We start from the raw sequence: 20,230 nt of genomic DNA on the forward strand, positions 1-20,230 counted from the left end.
AGGAATCTGTTCCGAACACGTGTTCCAGGTGATGCTGGCACAAGGGATCCAAGGACCAGTGTTTGAGAATAACCGCTCTAGTCCACACCGACTCCTTATATCATCAATCACTGAGAATGGGCTGCATCTCATATGCAACACCAAGCATGACCCCGGGATCCCACTCTGGCCTGCTGCCCTGTTTCGGGACACGTGTCTCTGAGCTCTGCCCCCTAGTGAGCTCCACAACTGTCCATTTAGCACATGCACTTCACACGCACTCAACTCAACCAGTGTTTATTGGGCACCTACTATAGGCAAGGCACAGAACCAGATGCTGCTATGGGGAACAGAGACAAGAAGGCTGGGCCTCACCCTCGAGGGGCTCACAGTCTAGTGGGAGAGAGACACACGCACAGGTACTAAAAATACAAGGCAGAATGAGGTGAGCTCTAGAACAGAGGCAAAACCAGTGGGAGGTCAGGGAGCCCAGCAGATCAGATGCTTGATGCAGTGGGTGGTGCTCTGGCCAGTCCCTGGGAGACGGGCAGGATTCGTACAGGCAGGACTGAACAGAGAAGGATATTTCAGGTACAGGAGTAGGTACAGAGCTGGGAGAGTACACTGAACGTTCAAAAGACAGGGGCAGAATGTATGCCTTGACTGAAATATAGGATGCTAAGGGGAAAACAGGTAGCTAAAGCTGGAAAAGTGGTTTGAGGGCAGATGGCAGAGGAGATCGACTTCAATCTGTAGGCAATGGTGAGCCATCGAAGGTTTCTAAGCCAGGGAGTGACATGATCTCATTTCCTCAATTCTCTACGCTGTAATATGTGATTAGCTCTGTTTTCGTTAACTTCACTCCACGGACTTACACCCTTCCTTGGTCTCTGTGGCCACACATACTTTCAGGGCAGCACAAAGCTCCAAAGCAGTGGCCTTAGGCTAAGTAAATGTTGAGCTCACTTAACAGCCTTGCATCACCTCCACAGAACAAGAAGGACAGCCTTCTAGAATCACTTGACAGTAAGGGGCAGGGCACGAGGAAAATACTCAAGGAACTTTTGTTGCCTAAGCTTAGCACGATAAGTTGCAGAGAAAATGGGAGCGCAAAAAGAAAATGGTGGAGAGATGCAGGTGACAAAATTAGCATTATCCAAACTAAACCATCTCCCTGTAGGCTTCTGGTATAACCCCGTTCACTGGGTGGGGAGACTCTGCAGTCTGACTCACTGGGATTAGTAGGTGAGACTTCTAAGAGCTCTACACCTAGCAGGTTCTCTGCTGACAACTTTCTTAGGATCCTGCTTAACTCTCCAGTGAGGAGGGAGACTGGCGCCCACCCCCACCCGGGCTACCACAGCCTGAGAAGGGATGCGAGGTCACTGCTGTCCAGGTAGACACAGCGATGCTGGTCAGCGAGGGCTCCCCCAGAACCTCCACACCAGCCGAAGCAGGAGCCTGGGTGGAGAGGGGCGAAGTCACAGCTGGATTACCCAGGAGAAACGCTCCCGGGGAGCCGGCGTGCACCTCTGAGCCCGACCCGGAAGGGCCCCCGCCACCGTTACTGATGGTCCACAGGCACGGGTAGGGGCTGCAGAGAAACAGAGAGAGAGAGAGAGAGAGAAAATGCTTGTCGACACACCCAGGAAGGATTGCCACCTGGCAAGCACGCACACAGTGCTGAGAGGGGCACAGGTCTAGGAAGAGGGCATCGGACCATGGCGTTATTTCTAGCTCTGACACACACTGGCCCAGTTTCTGCAGAGAAGCAGCAGGATGTAGTAGAATAAACATATGATTAGGTGTCCTGAGACCCGCATTTTGATGCTGGCCCTACCTCTAGCAAGTTGTTCAGTTCTGAACATGCATTTTATTTCTCTAGGCCTCACTTGCCACCTGTGTAAATGGACAGGGGAGTGAAAGGATGATATTTGGGCAGCATGATCTGTGAGTAAGATCCCTCACTGACCAAGAGAGGTGATGTGGCCTAATAGCCAGGACACATTGTTGTCAGAAAACCTAGGTTTGAACCCTTGCACTACCACTTATTAGCTCTGTGACTTTGATCAAATTATTTATTGTATGAGCCTCAGTTTCCTCATCCTCAAGATTTGGAGTGATAATTAGACATACCTTACAGATGTTGTTATGAGGATTAAATAAGAAAATGAGTATGTGATGACTAACACATAGGACTCAGTAAATTATGGTTCTTATAATTAATTCTTCCATTCCAGGTTTCTACCTGTCAGCTCTGGTCCCTGGTAGAAAGGCTGGGGAGCTGTACCGCTATCTTGGACTTCTCTTATCCTATGTCACTGGTTCACAAACTTGACTGCACACGGGAATCACTTAGCGAATTAAAAAAAAAAAAAATACCGATGCCTGGGTTCTATCCCCCGAGACTCTCATCTAATTAGTCTGGCATGCGGTATCAGAAGTTTTTAAAGCTTCTTTGTTCACTGTCATGTGCAGCCTATTTTGTACCTTCACATAGAACCTAGATGAAAATGACTACAGGTGACACAGGCAGAATAACCTCCAGTGCTTTAGTCCTCACCATGCTGTGACTTTTCAGAGTCCCCATTTTGCCTGATACTGTATTGCTTGATAATAGGCTCATTACCTAATGTCAGTACTGAACACATTTGCTTTCCTCTAGCAAAACCTTTATAGCATCAGCAGTGGGTTAAACATGCCACTGATGAAGCCAGAGGTAGCAATGCCACCCTGCACTCTCTGCCGTATTTCAGATACCGCAGACCTCACTGGACCGTATGAAACCTGCAGAAACCCAGGCTTTGGGGTTTTGGTGTTTTTGTTTTTGTTTTTTAGCCAGCTCAGCTTGCTGGGATTCTGACCCCAATTCCCCAGTTTCCAGAAGAGACTCTTCTACGATATCAGTCAGAGCCCCTTTCTGATGCTTCCTGGGCCGGTGGGAAAACCACGGGCTCTGAGTTACATTACTTACTGTATGACCTTCAGGCAGTTTTTTAATGCCTCTGAGCTTTAGTTTCTCCATCAGGAAAATAGGAATTTTAATAGCAGCCTTATGGATGTCTTTGAATCCTATAAATGACTTACATAAAGGATCTAGTACAAAACTTGGCACATGGTTGTTTAATATCTTCAAAGACACTCTTTCCCTCACTTTCTACACAGTCCCAGTCAGTGCATTTCCCTGAGGTCCTCCTGTCAAGCACTGTTCAATAGGCTAAACTTTTGAGTAGCCACATTTTAAAAAGAAAAAGAATGAAAAGAAAACAATGAACTTACTGTTAATAATATTTTATGTAACTGAGAATATTCAAAATGTTATCATTTCCACATGCATTCGGTATTAAAAAATTGTTGAGATTTTTATTCTTTGTTTTGTACTAAGTCTTCAAAATTCTGTGTGTTACACTTACAGCACATCTCAGTTTGGAACAGCTGCATTTCAAGGGTCCAGAGCCAGAGGCGGCTGGGGGCTGCTGCATTGAACAGTACAACACTAGACCCTCGGGGGCCCCAGCAACATTAACAACAAAATCAAGATCACAGTTTACAGCAACACCTGGAAGCTGGTTAAAAATGCAGAATCTCAGGCCTCAACCCAAACCTATTAATCAGACTGTACAGTTGAACAACATCCCAGGTGATTCTAAGGCACATTAAAGTGTGAGAAGCACTGCTGTGGATCAAAGTTCTACCTTCCCCAAACTTTTTCTAGACCTGCAAGTCATAAGTCATCTACCATCTGCCCCCTCCACCGCCAAAAATAAAGGATGGGGACATCTTTTCATTTTGAATCCCCTTTTGGACCTTCTCAAAATTCTGCATACTTACATTGAACATAACAGCTGACATGTATATATTGATAGAATGTTACTGCTTACAACGCATTATAATGCTTTTTCTAATTTGGGTGCTCACCATACCCTACAGGGTAGCTCACATTATTGCCATGTTACAGATAAGAGAGCTGAAGCTCAGTGAGGCTAAGAAAATTGCCCAAAGTCACAAAGTCAATAAGGAGTAAAACTGGGGCTCAAGCCCACATTTGTCAGACCCCAGGCCCCTTCCCTTTCCCCTCCACCACGTGGATTTCCAGTCAGAACTGAATGCAGGTCTCTGGTGTGAGAGGTATGCCATGGGTCCTACAAGCTGCACTCAGCCCTATTGCCTGGGTTGAGGCCCAGACACCCAAAATCTGTCCCCCTGTTAGAATGAACAGCTTGTAAGGATATGGACAATCAAGGGTCTTGAATTCTCAGTGTGTATTTACACTTTTCCCCTTCAGTTTCCCAATATTCGGTATCTATCTACTACCACCACAGTTCACAGTATTTCTTCCTGGTTCGAGATAAATGATTCCAGGCCATAATATCTTTTCCCTTCTAAAAATAAAATACGGAAGCTACAAAGAAAAGAGTACATGACTGAGTACATGCTTTCCCACCACCCTTCCTCCAGGGATGACAGGTTGATCCTGTCGTTACTTCCACTTCCTAGTGGCTTAGAAGTCAGGACAATAGCTTAGACCAAGCCACCCCAGGAAAAAGAATGAACTCGAGTCCCCAGTGCTAAAGTCAACCCTCAAGACCAATGAGCAAGTTGCTGGTGTTGGGCTTACCTAGGCCCTGGATTGATCGGTCCGCTGGTGTGAGGTACAGACAGGATGCTGGCATGGGGTGTGGAAGGTAAGGAAGTCCAGCTGTCGGCTCCAGAGAAAACTTGCAGATTATTGCTGGGGCTTTCTATCAAATTCACTTTTGGGAAATAACAACAGTTCAATCGATGGAGCATGGAAAACATAAAGATGGTGACCAATGACATTATCCTAGGTCAAAATATAACCACGGCCTGTGCCACATGTGCCAACAGTTGTTTGTCCTTTCTGAAGGCCACAGAAAGGAGTGTGGAGCTTAGGTTAATTCAGTGTCAGCCATATGTCACGTACCGCTCATCTCTTAACGTTCACAACAATGACTATTCATCGCCATTTTATAGATGAGGCTCAGATAGGTGGGAGGATTTGTCCTTTATGACACAGATCTAGCTCATGTCACCGCACTCACCTCCCCTTTAAAATGGGCCATGTCATCATCTCAAGACAAGCCTAAGGACCACCAGTGTCCCAGATGAGATTCTGAGGACCAGGACCTATCTTCTCAGCAACCCCAAGGAGATTTAAACATCTCAAGAATAGTGCCTTCTGTCTTTGAATCGCCATTTGCATAAATAGTGCCTATACAATAGAGAGGAAGAAGGAAAAGAAGGAGGGGAGGAAGGAGGGGAAAAAGGAAAGAGAGGAAGAGGATTCCATGTATATCTCTGGCCACGTCACTCCTTTTCATGATGTGGCCCTTGCAACTTCCTCAGCTTCAGCTCTTTCATCCACCACCTCGCCACCCCCTCCCTCTACACTCTTTTCCCAAACTATTCCCCAGACAACCTAGGTTCTCTCCTCCTTCTGTGTCTTTGCTCATACCACTCTCTCACCTGGAATGCCCTTCACCTCTTCCTGTGTCCCATGTCATCTCTCTTTCACCCCTGCCCACTCCCACCCCTGTTCTTTTCTATTTATTCTTCAAATCTCAACTTAAACGCTAAGCCGTCTGGGTAGATCTAGCTGCTCTTTTTCCTTCATTCCCATAGCACCTTGACTTGTGTGTTCTATAGAATGTTTCTCAAACTTTAATGTGCATAGGAATCACCTGGGGATCTTGTTAAACTGAATACTCTTTCAGAAGGAGAACCTGAGAGCCTGCATTTCTAACAAGTTCCCAGGAGATGCTGCAGGTCCGAGGACCACATTAGAGCTCTCACTACATTGTATTAGGATTAATTATTTATGTATTCGTGTAGCACTGAGCTCCTTCAGGGAAGAAATTAGACCTTAATCACCTTCCTAGCCCCACTGCCTAGAAGAGTGCCTGGTGCATAGCATTTGCTCAGAAGATGTGTTTTGTGTGCTGACCATGGGAAAGAACCAGAAAGTAGATGAGAACCCTGCTCAGTTTCTGATACATTAACCTACATTTTCTCCCTTCCTGGCAGCAGCTATCGAGGCTGCCGAGAGTAGCAGGTGATGGGGCACAGGGACAGGTACCTGGTGACCAGCAAAGCCCTCTGCAGGTACAGAGCTCAGAGTGTCCCTGAGGCTGGAACTTTAACACTCTCCTCCATCTCCCATGCCATGAACTTTACCTATTTGTTTCATTTAGTGTCAGTCTCCCCGAATGAGAATAGAATCTCTTTGAGAGGTAGGTATTAATTTATTTTGTTCATGGACAAAACCTGGCTCATAGTCAACCCTCAATAAATATTTGCTGCATGAATAACTGAATGAGAAATCAACCCTTGGTTTCATGTCTCCCTTCCTTCATACAAATCTAATAACCAGGCAAGATCTGGGCTTAACACGAGGCCAAGGCAGACAAGGCAGCAGTCAATGAGGAAGAAACTACACAAACAACAGCATCAGCTTAAAAACTAATCAGACTGCAAAAATTATCGAGGTTGAATTTGCACGCCTCCAACTGAATCAGACCAAAGCAAGGATGTTGAGTCATCCACCTTCCCAGAGACCTTCTTAATAGCTCTCCAATACTGGGCCCAGTATTCCCTGGACTGAGCCATACACTACAAATGTAGAAAAGAGCCATGTGAGGGCAATGAGCTGAGTGTCTCAGAGTCCCACGGCTTAACCTGGCTTTTAGAGATGCAGCCTGAAACTGCTCAGTACATCAGCGCCCTGGGAGGAGGACTTTCACAACCATTAGAAACTGGGTGTCTCCCTGTTTTTGTAATTATTTGAAGTAATTACAAAACACTAATAATGTTGTAACTATATAATCAACTATTAGTATATAAAATAAAAAATTAAAATATTAATACACAATAATTTTACATATATTAGATGAAAGGGATTCTATCTTCAGATATTTCCCCATTTCTAGCTGTTTATCCATTTCTCACCACCACCACCGACACCCACACCCCCAAGGATTTAATTAGCAGAGTCACACACCTGAGGGAGAGTGGTTTCTGTGCATGTACGCAGAAGGGTATGGAGCCTGCCGGTGGTGTCCTCGGAGGCCAGAATAGTGCTCACAGCCATGGTGGGTGTGGGGAGCAGACAGAGGCAAAGGAGTAGCATACTGGTAATTGGCGTTTCCTGCTGTGCATACTCCATCCGGATTGGAAAAGATCCAGCCTCCCACTAGAAGAGACAAGAGGAAGACACAGAGAATGACTCTGAACTTCCACACCAAAATCAGGTTACCAGCCACTTTGCATAGTTATGTTTCTGTGTGAATGACACAATGTCTGTCCATGTGGAGTTACATACCACCACCCCCACTGCCACTCCCCTTCTATGTTAGCAGCAAAGTTGGCTTCTTTGGAAGTGGATGAAGAAGCAAAGTTGGCTTCTTTGGAAGTGGATGACAGGTCCTATCAAAGTTTGCAAAACCTCTTAAGAAATACTGTGGAATCACAGCTATATAAAATATTATTTGAATGTACAAGTCAATAGAAGTGCAAAAGTTAAGTTGCTTCTGACTTAATTGGGTTAAATTAAAAGTCAATCTAAGAAGGAGGTGTTAGATGTATATCCTACTCACTGATCTACAGCTACCGAATGTTTAATTTGGTTACCCAGAAAGAGTGAAGGCCTCTCTGTTTCTGCCCAGTGGGAAGGTATCTTTAGTTCTCACTCCAAGCATGAGGAGACATGATCCCTCCCATCACCACCCCACAAAGAGGATTCTGAAAGCAAAGAGAGAGAGAGCTGGCTAGACAACTTGACAAGAATCTTGTGACACATTTTGGAAAACTGCAAAATATTTCACAGAAATGTGTTTGTGAATGACCATCTCAATTGATTCAGAAAAAGCATATGACAAAAGTTAACACCCTATCATAATAAAAACACTCAACAAACATAGAATACAAGGAAATTGCCTCAACATAATAAAGGCCATATGGGACAAGCCCACAGCTAACATCATACTCAATGGTAAAAAACTGAAAGTTTTTCTCTAAGATCATGAACAGGACAAGAATATCCACTCTCACCACTTCCATTCAACATAGTGCTGGAGCAAACTGGAGAAAAGGAAAAGCAAGAAAGAAAAAGCATCTGAATTGGAAAGGAAGAATAAAATTATCTCTGTTCACAGATGACACAATCTTATATGTAGAAAACCCTAAATATTTCACACACAAAAAAAAACTTTTGGAACTAACAAACAAATTCAGCAAAGTTGCAGGATACAAAATCAACACACAAAAATCAGTTGCATTTCTACACACTAACCATGAACGATCTGAAAAGTAAACTAAGAAAACAATTCCATTTAGAATAGCATTGAAAAGAGGAAAGTACTTTGGAATAAACTCTACCAAGGAGGCAAAAGACTTGTACACTGAAAACTACTAAACATTGATGAAAGAAATTAAAGAAGATACAAATAAGTGGAAAGACATCCTATGTTCATGGATTGGAAGACTTAATATTATTAAAATGTTCATACTACCCAAAGCAATCTTTATCAAAATCCCAATGGCATTTTTGTCAGAAACGTAAAGCAATACTAAAATTCTAGTATTCTAGCTAGTTGGTGAAAGTATGTGCTTCTTGTTCCAGGGCCTATATTACTAAGTCTCAATCTTTTCCCATGAATTCACTTGAAGTAGAGCCTTCTACTCAGAATGTTCACTAAATTTTTTTTATTGTGGCAAAAAAACATGACATAAAATGCACCCTCACAACAATTTCCACATGTACAGTATAATATTGTTAACCACAGGCACATCTTAGTGCAACAGATTCCCAACACCATTTGCTGAAGAGACTATCCTTTCCCCATCATGTAATCTTGGCACCCTTGTTGAAAATTATTTGACCATATAAGCAGGGTTTATTTCTAGGCTCTCTATTCTTCCATTGATCTATTTGTCTTTATGCCAGTACCATACTATTTAGAGTATTGTAGCTTTGTAATGTGTTTTGAAATCAGGAAGTGTGAGGCCTCTAGCTTTGTTCTTATTTCTCAGGATTGTTTTGGCTATTTGGGGTTCTTTGAGAGTCTATATGAATTTTAGTATCCGGTGATATCCACATGCAAAAGAAAGAAGTTTAACTCTTATATTACACCATATAAAAATTTTAACTTAACTTAAAACAAATAAATAAAAAAATGTAAGACCTATAAAACTTCTAGAAGAAAACACAGGAGAAAACTTCATGAAATTGGATTTGACAATGATATCTTGGATATGACACCAAAACACAGACAACAAAAGCAAAAATAGACAAACTATGTCTAACTTTAAAACTTCTGCACAGCAAAAGAAGCAGTCAACAGAGTGAAAAGGAAATCTACCGAATGGAAGAAAATATTGGCAAACTATATATCTGATAAGGGATTAATGTCTAGAATATATAAAGAACTCCTACAACTCAACAATAAAAACAACAACAAAACTCCAATTAAAAATGAGAAAAGGACTCGAATAGACATTTCTCCAAAGATATACAAATGACCAATAAGTATATGAAAAGATGTTCAACATCACTATTCATCAGCAAAATACAAATCAAAACTAGATATCACATCATACTATTAAGATGGCCATTATCCAAAAACAAAAAAAAACAAAATAGGAAACAACAAGTGTTGGTGAGAATGTGCAGAAATTAGAACCTTGTGAACTGCTGGTGGGAATGCAGAATGGTGCAGCTGTCATGGAAAACACTATGGAATTTCCTTTAAAAATTAAACACAGAAGTACTGCATGATCCACCAATCCCATTTCTGGGTATATATCCAAGAGAATTAAGGACATTTGCAAACCTGTGTTCACTGCAGCATTATTCACAGTAGCCAAGAGGTAGAAGTAATCTAAATGACCAACAACAGGTTATTGGATAAGCAAATTTGGTATATACATGCAAGTAAATATTATTTCAGCCTTAAAAAAGAAGGAAATCCTGTCATATGTTACAACATGGATGAGCCTTGAGGGACATTAGGCTGAGCAAAAGAAGCCAGTCACAAAAAAAATATATTGCATGATTCCTCTTACACTAGGTATCTAAAGGATATGCAAATAGAGATAGAAAGTAGAACAGTGGTAGCCAGGGGCTTTGTGGAGCGGGAGATGTGAAGAGATGTAGTTTGGTGAATATATGTAGTTTCAGTCATGCAGGAATGGGGGCGGGGGCGGGCAGGTCGTTCTGGGAATCTGTTGCACTAAAATGTGCCTGTGGTTAACAATATTATACTGTACATGTGGAAATTGTTGTGACGGTGCATTTTATGTCATGGTTTTTTGCCACAATAAAATAAATTTAGTGAACATTCTGAATAGAAGGCTCTACTTCAAGTGAATTCATGGGAAAAGATTGAGACTTAGTAATATAGGCCCTGGAACAAGAAGCACATACTTTCACCAACTAGCTCTCAACTGAGGGGCCCACAGATAAGGATTCAGACACACCAGAGATGTTCCTTAAGAATATTGACTAGGGATTGTCACCAGGGCTTCAGTAATATGGAAATGGAACTTTTATTAAAAACCATTTGCTTAATACTTTTTAAGTATAAGTAAGCAAATTGTACAGAATTCATATTACAAAATGTATGTCAGTCATTCTCAACAAATCCTTTTGTTATCTTCATTTTCTCATTTTTGTATAGACACGTGGCCCAAGCGATCCCTACCTGAACAATAGATCAAGATTCAGGTGTCCAGTGAGCAAAGCTAGGCAAGTGGTCCCACAGAACTGGACTTTTGTCCATGTAGTTTGCCGCATATAAGGTATATACCTTAAGAAGCTTACTAAGAAGACTGCAACATATGAACTTTGAAAAGGTATGGTTCCACATGTGATACTATCCTATACAAAAGTGCTTTTTATTCCAGGTCACTTAAAAAGTGCTTTTTTTATGGATAAATTTCTAGAAATGTACAATCTCCCAAGACTGAATCAGGAAGAAATAGAAAATATGAACAAATTGATTACTAGTAATGAAATTGAATCAGTAATGAAAAAACTCCCAACAAACAAAAGTCCAGGACCAGATCACTTTACAGTTTAATTCTACCAAATATTTTAAAAAGTTAACACCTATCCTTCTCAACTATCCCAAAAGCTGAAGAGGAAGGAATGCTTCTGAACTCATTCTATGAGTCCAGCATCACCCTGATACCAAAACCAGACAAAAGCACCACAAACAAGAAAATTACAAAACAAAGCAAAAACGAAAAACCAACAAAAAAGAAAATTACAGGCCAATATCTCTGATGAACATAGATGTAAAAATGCTCCAAAAAATTAGCAAACTAAATTCAACAGTATATAAAAAGGATTATATATCATGATCAAGTAGGATTTATCCCAGAGATGCAAGGATGGTTTGATATCTATAAATCAATGAATGTGATACACATTAATAAACTGAAAAATAAAAATCATATGATCATCTGCATAGAGGTAAAAAAAAAGCTTTTGACAAAATATAACATCCATTTATGATAATAACTTTTAACAAAGTGGGCATAGTGGGAACATACCTCAACATATTAAGACCATATATTGACAAGCCCACAGCTAACATCATACTCAATGATGAAAAGCTGAAAGCATTTTCTCTAAGATCAGGAACAAGACAAGTGTGCCCACACTTGCCACTTTTATTCACCATATTATTGGAAGTCCATAGCCACAGCAATCAGACCAGAAAAAGAAATAAAAGGAATCCAAATTTGAAAGGAAGAAGTAAAACTGTCACTGTTTGCAGATGATACTATATAATGAAAATTCTAAAGACACCACCAAAAAATTACTAGAACTAATAAATGAATTCAGTACAGTTGCCAGATACAAAAATAATATACTGAAATCTGTTATTTCTATACACTAACAATGAACTATCAGAAAGAGAAATAAAGAAAACAATCCCATTTATAATTGTATCAAAAGGAATAAAATATCTAGGAATAAATCTAACCAAGGAGGTAAAAGACCTGTACTTGGAAAACTGTAAGACACTGATGAAAGATAGTGGAGATAACACAAACAAATGGAAAGACACACCATGTTCATGGATTGAAGTAATTAATATTGTTAAAATGACCATGCAACCCAAGGCAATCTACAGATTCAGTGCAATCCCTGTCAAAATACCAAAGATAATTTTCACAGAACTAAAACAAATAATTCTAAAATTTTTATGGAAACACAAAAGACCTTGAATAGCCAAAGCAATCTTGAGAAAGAAGAACAAAGCTGGAGGTATCATGCTCCCTGATTTCAAACTAAACTGCAAAGCTACAATGATCAAAACAGTATGGCACTGGCACAAAAACAGACACATACTTCAATGAAACAGAATAGAGAGCCCAGAAATAAACCTACACTTACATGATCAATTAATCTATGACAAAAGAGGCAAGAATATATACAATGGGGAAAAGATAGCCTTTTCAAAAAGTGGTGCTGGGAAAACTAGACAGCTACATGAAAAAGAATCAAACTGGACTACTTTCTCATATCATATACAAAAATAAACTCAAAATGGATCAAAGACTTAAATGGAAGGCCTGAAAGCATAAAATTCATAAGAAAAAACATAGGCAGTAAACTCTTTTGACATCGGTCTTAGCAATATATATATATATATATATATATATATATATATTTTGGATCTGTCTTCTCAGGAAAGGGAAACAAAAGCAAAAATAAACAAATGAGACTACATCAAGCTAAAAAGCTTTTGCACAGAGAAAAAACAAAAAGGCCACCTACTGAATGAGAGAAGATATTTGCAAATTATATATCTGGTTAATATCCAAAATATACAAAGAACTCATACAACTAATCATCAAAAACGCAAACAAGCCAACTGAAAAATTAGAAGAGGAACTGAAGAGACATTTTTCCAAAGCAGACCTACAGATAGGCAACAGACACGTGAAAAGATGCTCAACATCATTAATTATCAGATTAATGCAAATCAAAACCACAATGAGATATTAGCTCACACCTGTGAGAATGGCTATTTTCAAAAAAATAATAAGCGTTTGTGAGGATGTGGAGAAAATGGAACCCTTGTGAGTGGTTGGCAGGAATGTAAACTGGTATAGCCACTATGGAAAACAGTATGGAGTTTCCTCAAAAAATTAAAAATAGGGACTTCCCTGGTGGTCCAGTGGTTAAGAATCCACCCTCCAATGCAGGGGACGTGGGTTCAATCCCTGGTTGGGGAACTAAGATCCCACATGCCGCAGGGCAACTAAGCTCATGCACCACAACTGCTGAGCCCGCACACCCTAGAGCCTGCACGTCACAGCTAGAGAGAAGCCCGTGAGCCGCAATGAAAGATCCTGCATGCTGCAGCGAAGACCCTGCATGCCACAACTAAGACCTGACACAGCCAAATAAATAATTTTAAAAAAAATTAAAAATAGAACTACTGTACAATCTAGCAATTCCACTTCTCAGTATTTTTCCAAGGAAAACAAAAACACTAATTGGAAAAGATATATGCACCCTTATGTTCATTGCAGCATTATTTACAATAGTTAAGATAGGGAAGCAACTTAAGTGACCATCAAGAGATGAATGGATAAAGAAGAGATACAGATATAGATATATCTAGAACTATCTATATCTATAGATAGATAGATAGATAGAGATATAATGAAATATTACTCAGCCATAAAAAAGAATGAAATCTTGCAACAACATGGAAGGACCTGCAGGGTATTATGCTAAGTGAAATAAGTCAGATTAAAAAAGTTAAATACCATATGATTTCACTTACACATGGAATCTAAAAAACAAAATAAATGAGCAAACATAACAAAGCAGAACAGACTCATAGATACAGAGAACAAACAGGTGGTTACCAGAGAAGAGGGGGGTGGGGAGGAAATAAATAGGTGAGGGAGATTAAGAGGTACAAACTTCCAGTCACAAATGAGTCATGAGGATGAAATGTACAGCATAGGGAATATAGTCGATAATATTGTAATAATTTTCTATGGTGACAGATGGTAACTAGACAAAAAAAAAGACTCCTGAGAAAAGTTTTTTTAAATGCTTTTCTGAGAGCTGCTTCTCTTCATGGGGCTATACTGTCACTTCTGCAATGAAAAATGCACTGAGGTTTAGGGGAAGGAGAGAGTGAGGAATACCATAGCTGGAAAACTGCAGAAGGAATCCTAGCAAGCCACTATCATCTAAATTAAAGAGTATCTCAGACACTGATGCCACTGACTGTGTGTTACTGATGCAGGTTTAGAGGACCTGCTCCACCATGGGACCTTCTCTCTGATCTGAGACATGGAGAGAGTGGCACCCTGTCAGGAACATCCAACCTACCTGCAGAATCCCAGGTATATTACTCCACTAATACTGCAGCTTTCCAGTCAACAAATGCAGAAGCTTCCTCATATGCAAAGCGATAGCCTTCCTGAGGCATTGCAACAGTGACCAACTCAAAAACTAGCAAGCACTAAGAACAAGGGAAATCCAAAACAGAGGGGCAAGAGCAGAGTGCAAGGGTAGGAGGTACACCCAGAATGCATTTTTACGAGCTCTTTAGCCTCACTGACACTAAAACGAGAGTCTAAGAAATTTACTATTTCCATTCTTCTCTCCTGCCTAGGATTTGAGTAAGCCCCCCATGAGCACTGGTTCTCTCTGGGAATTCTTGCAAGGGAATATACTTGTCTTGAGTGGAAGAAATAACCTGTTGGGTCTTGATAGAAGATTTGGGACAAGCCTGAAGCAGTCATGACAGGTACAAAGTCTGAGTGCGGTGGAGATGCTCCTTGTGTAGCCCCAGGCCTCTCCCACCCAGTGTTCACCCAACTCACAGTGAGAATAGGCCACATGTTGGCTCTCAGACATAGCTTCCGGAACGTCTTTGAGGTGGTTCCTGAAAGAGCAATGAGAGTGCACCATGGCTGTCCAGCTTATTATACAAGTCTAGTATCAAGTACACCCAAGATTCTCTTTGGTGAGCAATACATTTCTTGGAATAAGAAAATCAAACACCTTTTTTTCCCTCAAAGTTATCTTTCCCACAATATCCTTCTCCTACTTTACCTACTTGTGCAATTGCTATTTGAATTGCAATTTTATAGTCACTCCAGTTTACCTTATTTACACCTATCCCTATTCAGCTTGACCTTACTGATTTGTGATCAGTGCTCCTGCTGACAAAATTCAAGCAACAATAACACTAGCTAAGATTTGCATAGGACTTCAGGGCACAATCACATCTGTGATATGCTAGATCCACCAATGATCCTGTGAGAGAGTATTACTACGCCCATTTCGCAGATTTAAAAAATGGGTCCCAGGAAATGGCAAAGCCAGGACTCAAAGCTACGATCTCTCACTCAAAGTCCTAATTTTTTTTTTATTATACTACTTTCTTATCTGAAAAAGTTATTTCTTCTACATCGTCAAAATTAAATCAAGTATTGACAGCACAGACCCCTGTGACACATCACTGTAAGTATCTGTCTATTAATCTAGAGCCTTTAAGATGAAAAGGAAAAATTAGACAGTTATAGGAGTTAGTGTAAAGATTTGAAACAGACAATAAAATCTGAACACTTCAAAGGAAATCATTCACACCCCCAAAAGTCTCTGACTTCTCTTCTCTCAGACCTGAAAGACATGAGCCTCTCACCTTTATGAATATCTCATATGAATTACTCACCTTTCCTAGGTGAAATCTAGTTTTTTTAAAAAAACTTATTGAAATCATATTATTCAGATAATTGTAGGAAAGACAGAGTGAATTATTAAAAATTTAAATCACTTATTTTTTTTAATGGGATTGTACTACTTTTAAGAATCTGTAGTAAAACAGGGCTAATGAAACATGGCCAGTTCCGGGATCTCCTGGACCCATATTATAAGGGACAGGTAATTATGAGTTTGTTCTATTTTGCTGATTTTGTTGGACATTGAATTGAATATTAAAAACATGCTTCTATCAAAGGTAATGCAAGCGCTACTAGTTAGTTCCTTTTAAGATGATTATAAATTTCACATTTACAGAAATCATAAGATTTCACTGAAATTTCTCTACTCACCTTTCCTTAGCATCCAAGAAGGCTTTGGCAAAAGGGTTGTACTTGATTTTGAGAGCTGTTATCTTGTGTTTACAAAGACGAGAAGTGTTAGTGAAAGTAGAACATGCATGGGCAGACAGAACCCTTTATCTTCACCTGTGAATTTCTGTAAAGTCAGAATAATTCTCCTTTCTCTTTTTTTCTCCCTCTCCATGTCTCTTTGCTTACTTCTGCACAAAATCACTATTGCACTGTCCAACAAGAAACGTTTTATCGTCACATGTGGTAAAAATGCCAAATATAGTATAAAGTGAACAAAGAAAGGACAAAGCATTAGACATGCACAAGCCTTATGTGCCAAACCCAGCATTCATTCCATTACTCATTCATTCTTTTCAACAACAATTGAACACCTACCATCTGTCAGTTAGTTTTCCAGTCACTGAGACACAGAGGAGAGTTATACAGGTGAGAACCTGCCTCCAGAGTCTTGAGTACAGACTAGTATCAACTCCCTAACTCTTAAATAATCACTTACCCTTTGGGCCATGTTAACACAAAAAACAAACTATCACTTCCAACCACTGTCACTCTTTATCCCCCCTGGCCTTAGCCTGCTTCATTTTTCTTCAGAGTCATCTGACCAAATATATATATATATGTTTGGTTTTCATCTCTCCCCACTGGGATTTAAGTGCCTTGAGGACAGTGCAGTATTACCAGCATGTAGTAATACTCAGCAAATATTTGCTGAATAAAGGAAGATTTTGGCTCCCTTATCCACCCCTGTGGCCACTCTCCTCTCAGGGTGCATGTACATCAAATTGGCAGGGATACATCATCAGGAGACGGAGGCTCTGAGGTTAGACTTTCCTGAGCTTGATTCCCCTGAGGCATGTTCAAGACCAGAATCACAGCATCAGGCTGGTAGCTTGCTGGAGGTGTGGACTTAGCCCTGCTTGTAGTTCAGAGGGAACTGTCCAGCCCATGTCTAGGAAAAGCTTCTGAGCACTTGCCCAGAGGGCAACCAGACGACAGGTTCCACCAGCCACGCACTAAGAGAGCAGGCAGCATGTAAGTGGATAAGGGGCATTGCCCGGAGGCCAGAGGAGGCCAGGATGGGGTCCCCAACTCCTCCCTACTTTGCAAAATTGCAAAAGCCCACCCTCCCCTCATAGACCCAGACTCCATCCTACAGAGAGTAGCAGAGGGAGGAGGGCAATCTGATGAACAAAGTGGTTCAGCCTATAAAAACTGAACAGTACTTGAGGGCCTATTTAAATTAAGAGATATTTAGTTAATTTCTCTTCCCACTGACCTGCTGGAGGGGCTCAGCTAAGAGGCCAGATTACCTATAGAAGAGAAATTACATTTCCCTGCACATCTGTAGCGTGAGTTAAATCTGCACCTAATTTCACCTGTAGGCACTAAGGCAGCAGTTTCCAAACCTGGATGATTATCAGAATCCTTTAAGGGGACTCTTAAAACTACAGATTCTGGGCACCGTCACTGGAGATTCTGACTCAGTTGGCTGGGTGGGATGCCAAAAATCTTTTAAAGCTTCCCAAGAGGGCTTCCCTGGTGGCGCAGTGGTTGGGAGTCCGCCTGCCGATGCAGGGGATGCGGGTTCGTGCCCCGGTCCGGGAAGATCCCACATGCCGCGGAGCGGCTGGGCCCGTGAGCCATGGCCGCTGAGCCTGCGCGTCCGGAGCCTGTGCTCCGCAACGGGAGAGGCCACAACAGTGAGAGGCCCGCGTACCATAAAAAAAAAAAAAAAAAAAAAAAAGCTTCCAAATAAAGAAATGCAAATTAAAGCAACAATAAGATACCATTTTTTTCTGCCCTATCGAATTATCAAAGCTGAAAAAGTAGGTAATCACAGATGTTGAGAATGGTGTGGGGATTGTAAATGGATATGCCCTTTGGAGGGAGTTGTTGGGGTTTTGTCTATCACAGTTCTAAACACACACTCTCCTCAACAGAACAATTCCATTTCTGGGTGCTTAATATTCTCTGCAGTATTATTCATCATAGAAAATAAAACAACTGGAAAGACCTAAATGTCCATTGGTGGGGAACTGATTGCCTGAAATATGGTATATATATCCTTTGCAGGCATTTCAGAAAAGGAGATAAGCCTAAATCTAATTACATAGAAAGATATTCATAATACACTGTTAAATACAGGGAGAAAAGTAATTGCAGAGTAATATGAACATGAACCAATTTGTGTGAGGAAATCTATACACTGATATATATTTATAAATGCACAGAATACATGTGGGGGAAAAAAACCACACTCTAAGCTATTATTTGTAGTGCCCCAGGGGAGTAGGACTGATAAAGCAGGAAGGAAAGAGAACATTTTTACCTTTTATTTTTTTATTTCATTGTACATACTTCTGTACTATTTGTTTGTCATGGGTTTTTTTTTTAATAAACATGTATTACCATTAAAAAAAATTTTAAGGGGCTTCCCTGATGGCGCAGTGGTTGAGAGTCCGCCTGCCGATGCAGGGGACACGGGTTCGTGCCCCGGTCCGGGAGGATCCCACATGCCGCGGAGCGGCTGGCCCCGTGAGCCATGGCCGCTGAGCCTGCGCGTCTGGAGCCTGTGCTCCACAACAGGAGAGGCCATGGCAGTGAGAGGCCCGCGTACCGCCAAAAACAAACAAACAAAAAATGTTTAGGGGTGGGGGAGGGATAGATTGGGTGTTTGGGGTTAGATGCAAACTATTACATATAGAATGGATAAACAACAAGGTCCTACTGTAGAGCACAGGGAACTATGTTCAATATGCTGAGATAAACCATAATGGAAAAGAATATAAAAAAGAATGTATATGTATAACTGAATCACTTTGCTGTAGAGCAGAAATTAACAACATTGTAAATCAACTATACGCCAGTAAAACAAATTTTTAAGTTTAATCAAAAAGAATCCAGCCCATCAGGTGTCCTGGTGACCAGCAGGCCTAGAAACTCCTAAAGTATGTGGATGGACCAAATAATTCTGCTCCCACAGAGTTCACGGAGACCAGATTCTGGCTACTCTGCTCTAACCACCAGAGGGGCTCAAGTTAAGCAGGAAAAGACCTACATGTGCTCCAAAAAAGCTAACAAGTGGGACAGATAGCATCACACAAACCCGAAGAAGATGCGCGATTGGATCAATTCCCACAGATTTGCTTTAAAATAGGAGAGACATGCAGCTCTTTGTAGGCCAAGGGCCTGGAAACAAAGACTTCTGAGTTTCTGCTAATTGTATTACAATGCACAGCGGTGCCTTATTGGCACCAGGAAAAGAAGCACTGGGGGGCCTTTAGCAAACGAGGAGGAGGGTGTGGAAAGCGACTACTGCACTGTTTAACTTCATTTTTGCTGAGTGTATCTGAGTCCTGGAAAACCTACCTTTCATCCATGCTTGGTCATGGCAATAAAAGCACCACCACCCAATCCTACCACATTCTCCCAGGTGACATCTACACACACACACACACACACACACACACACACACACACACACACTCACCTCCTCGTTCTGATAGGCAGTCACAGCTATGAACTGGGTTTCAGGGAAGGAGCAGTTCATCACCATTCGATGGGCACCTCCAACACGCACTATGTGAACCTGGGGTTCATATTTATGCAGAGAATTCAACATTATCTGTTGAGGTGGAAGGAGAGAGAGGACATGCAAAGCCTGGGGCAGCACAAGTGACAGATGACCCAGCGCCTTTGGTTAGTCGCAAGCTCAGCACCCACCTCCGTGAAGGCTACACACACCGAATCCCCAGTCGCCCGAGCTGCCTCCACCTCTCTGAGAAATTACTGAGGGGACATTTTTTAGAAGCTCTCAGGGAGCATAACTTTGGAGATGCTTATAGCAGGGTGAGGGGTGGATTGCCAGGGAAGAGCTGGTCTAAAGAGTGTTCAGTTTTCTGCCAAAATCCTGGCTTCCTTTTTTTTCTCTCCCATTTTCAGCACAATGATGTGGATTTTGCTCTGTTAAAACATACTGTTTTTCTTCCTATAAAGAATCCTAATATCTCAAAATCCTGACACGGGCTGCATTACCTAAAGTATAATGACAGCTGACATCTGCCGGCTACATAAAATCGACTCTTTGTGATTCAAACCAGAGGTTTATTGAAAATCT

The 20,230-nt window shown here is 41.2% G+C and overlaps 1 protein-coding gene across 1 annotated transcript in view; it reads right to left on the reverse strand.

The window, feature by feature from the left end:
- Positions 1 to 260: 260 nt before the first annotated feature.
- The window catches only part of TBX19 (T-box transcription factor 19), a 28,219-nt gene continuing 8,249 nt past the window's right edge, over positions 261 to 20,230 (reverse strand). The window contains exons 3-8 of the mRNA XM_060142210.1: positions 19,604 to 19,738; positions 16,093 to 16,154; positions 14,860 to 14,921; positions 6,998 to 7,189; positions 4,598 to 4,733; positions 261 to 1,573 (exon numbers count right to left, since the gene is read on the reverse strand). Of these exons, the coding sequence (XP_059998193.1) occupies positions 1,288 to 1,573; positions 4,598 to 4,733; positions 6,998 to 7,189; positions 14,860 to 14,921; positions 16,093 to 16,154; positions 19,604 to 19,738 (873 nt within the window). The 3' untranslated portion in view covers positions 261 to 1,287. The remainder of the gene's footprint in view (positions 1,574 to 4,597; positions 4,734 to 6,997; positions 7,190 to 14,859; positions 14,922 to 16,092; positions 16,155 to 19,603; positions 19,739 to 20,230) is intronic.

This window comes from Lagenorhynchus albirostris, chromosome 2 (assembly GCF_949774975.1).
Source record: "Lagenorhynchus albirostris chromosome 2, mLagAlb1.1, whole genome shotgun sequence".
NCBI lineage: Eukaryota > Metazoa > Chordata > Mammalia > Artiodactyla > Delphinidae > Lagenorhynchus > Lagenorhynchus albirostris.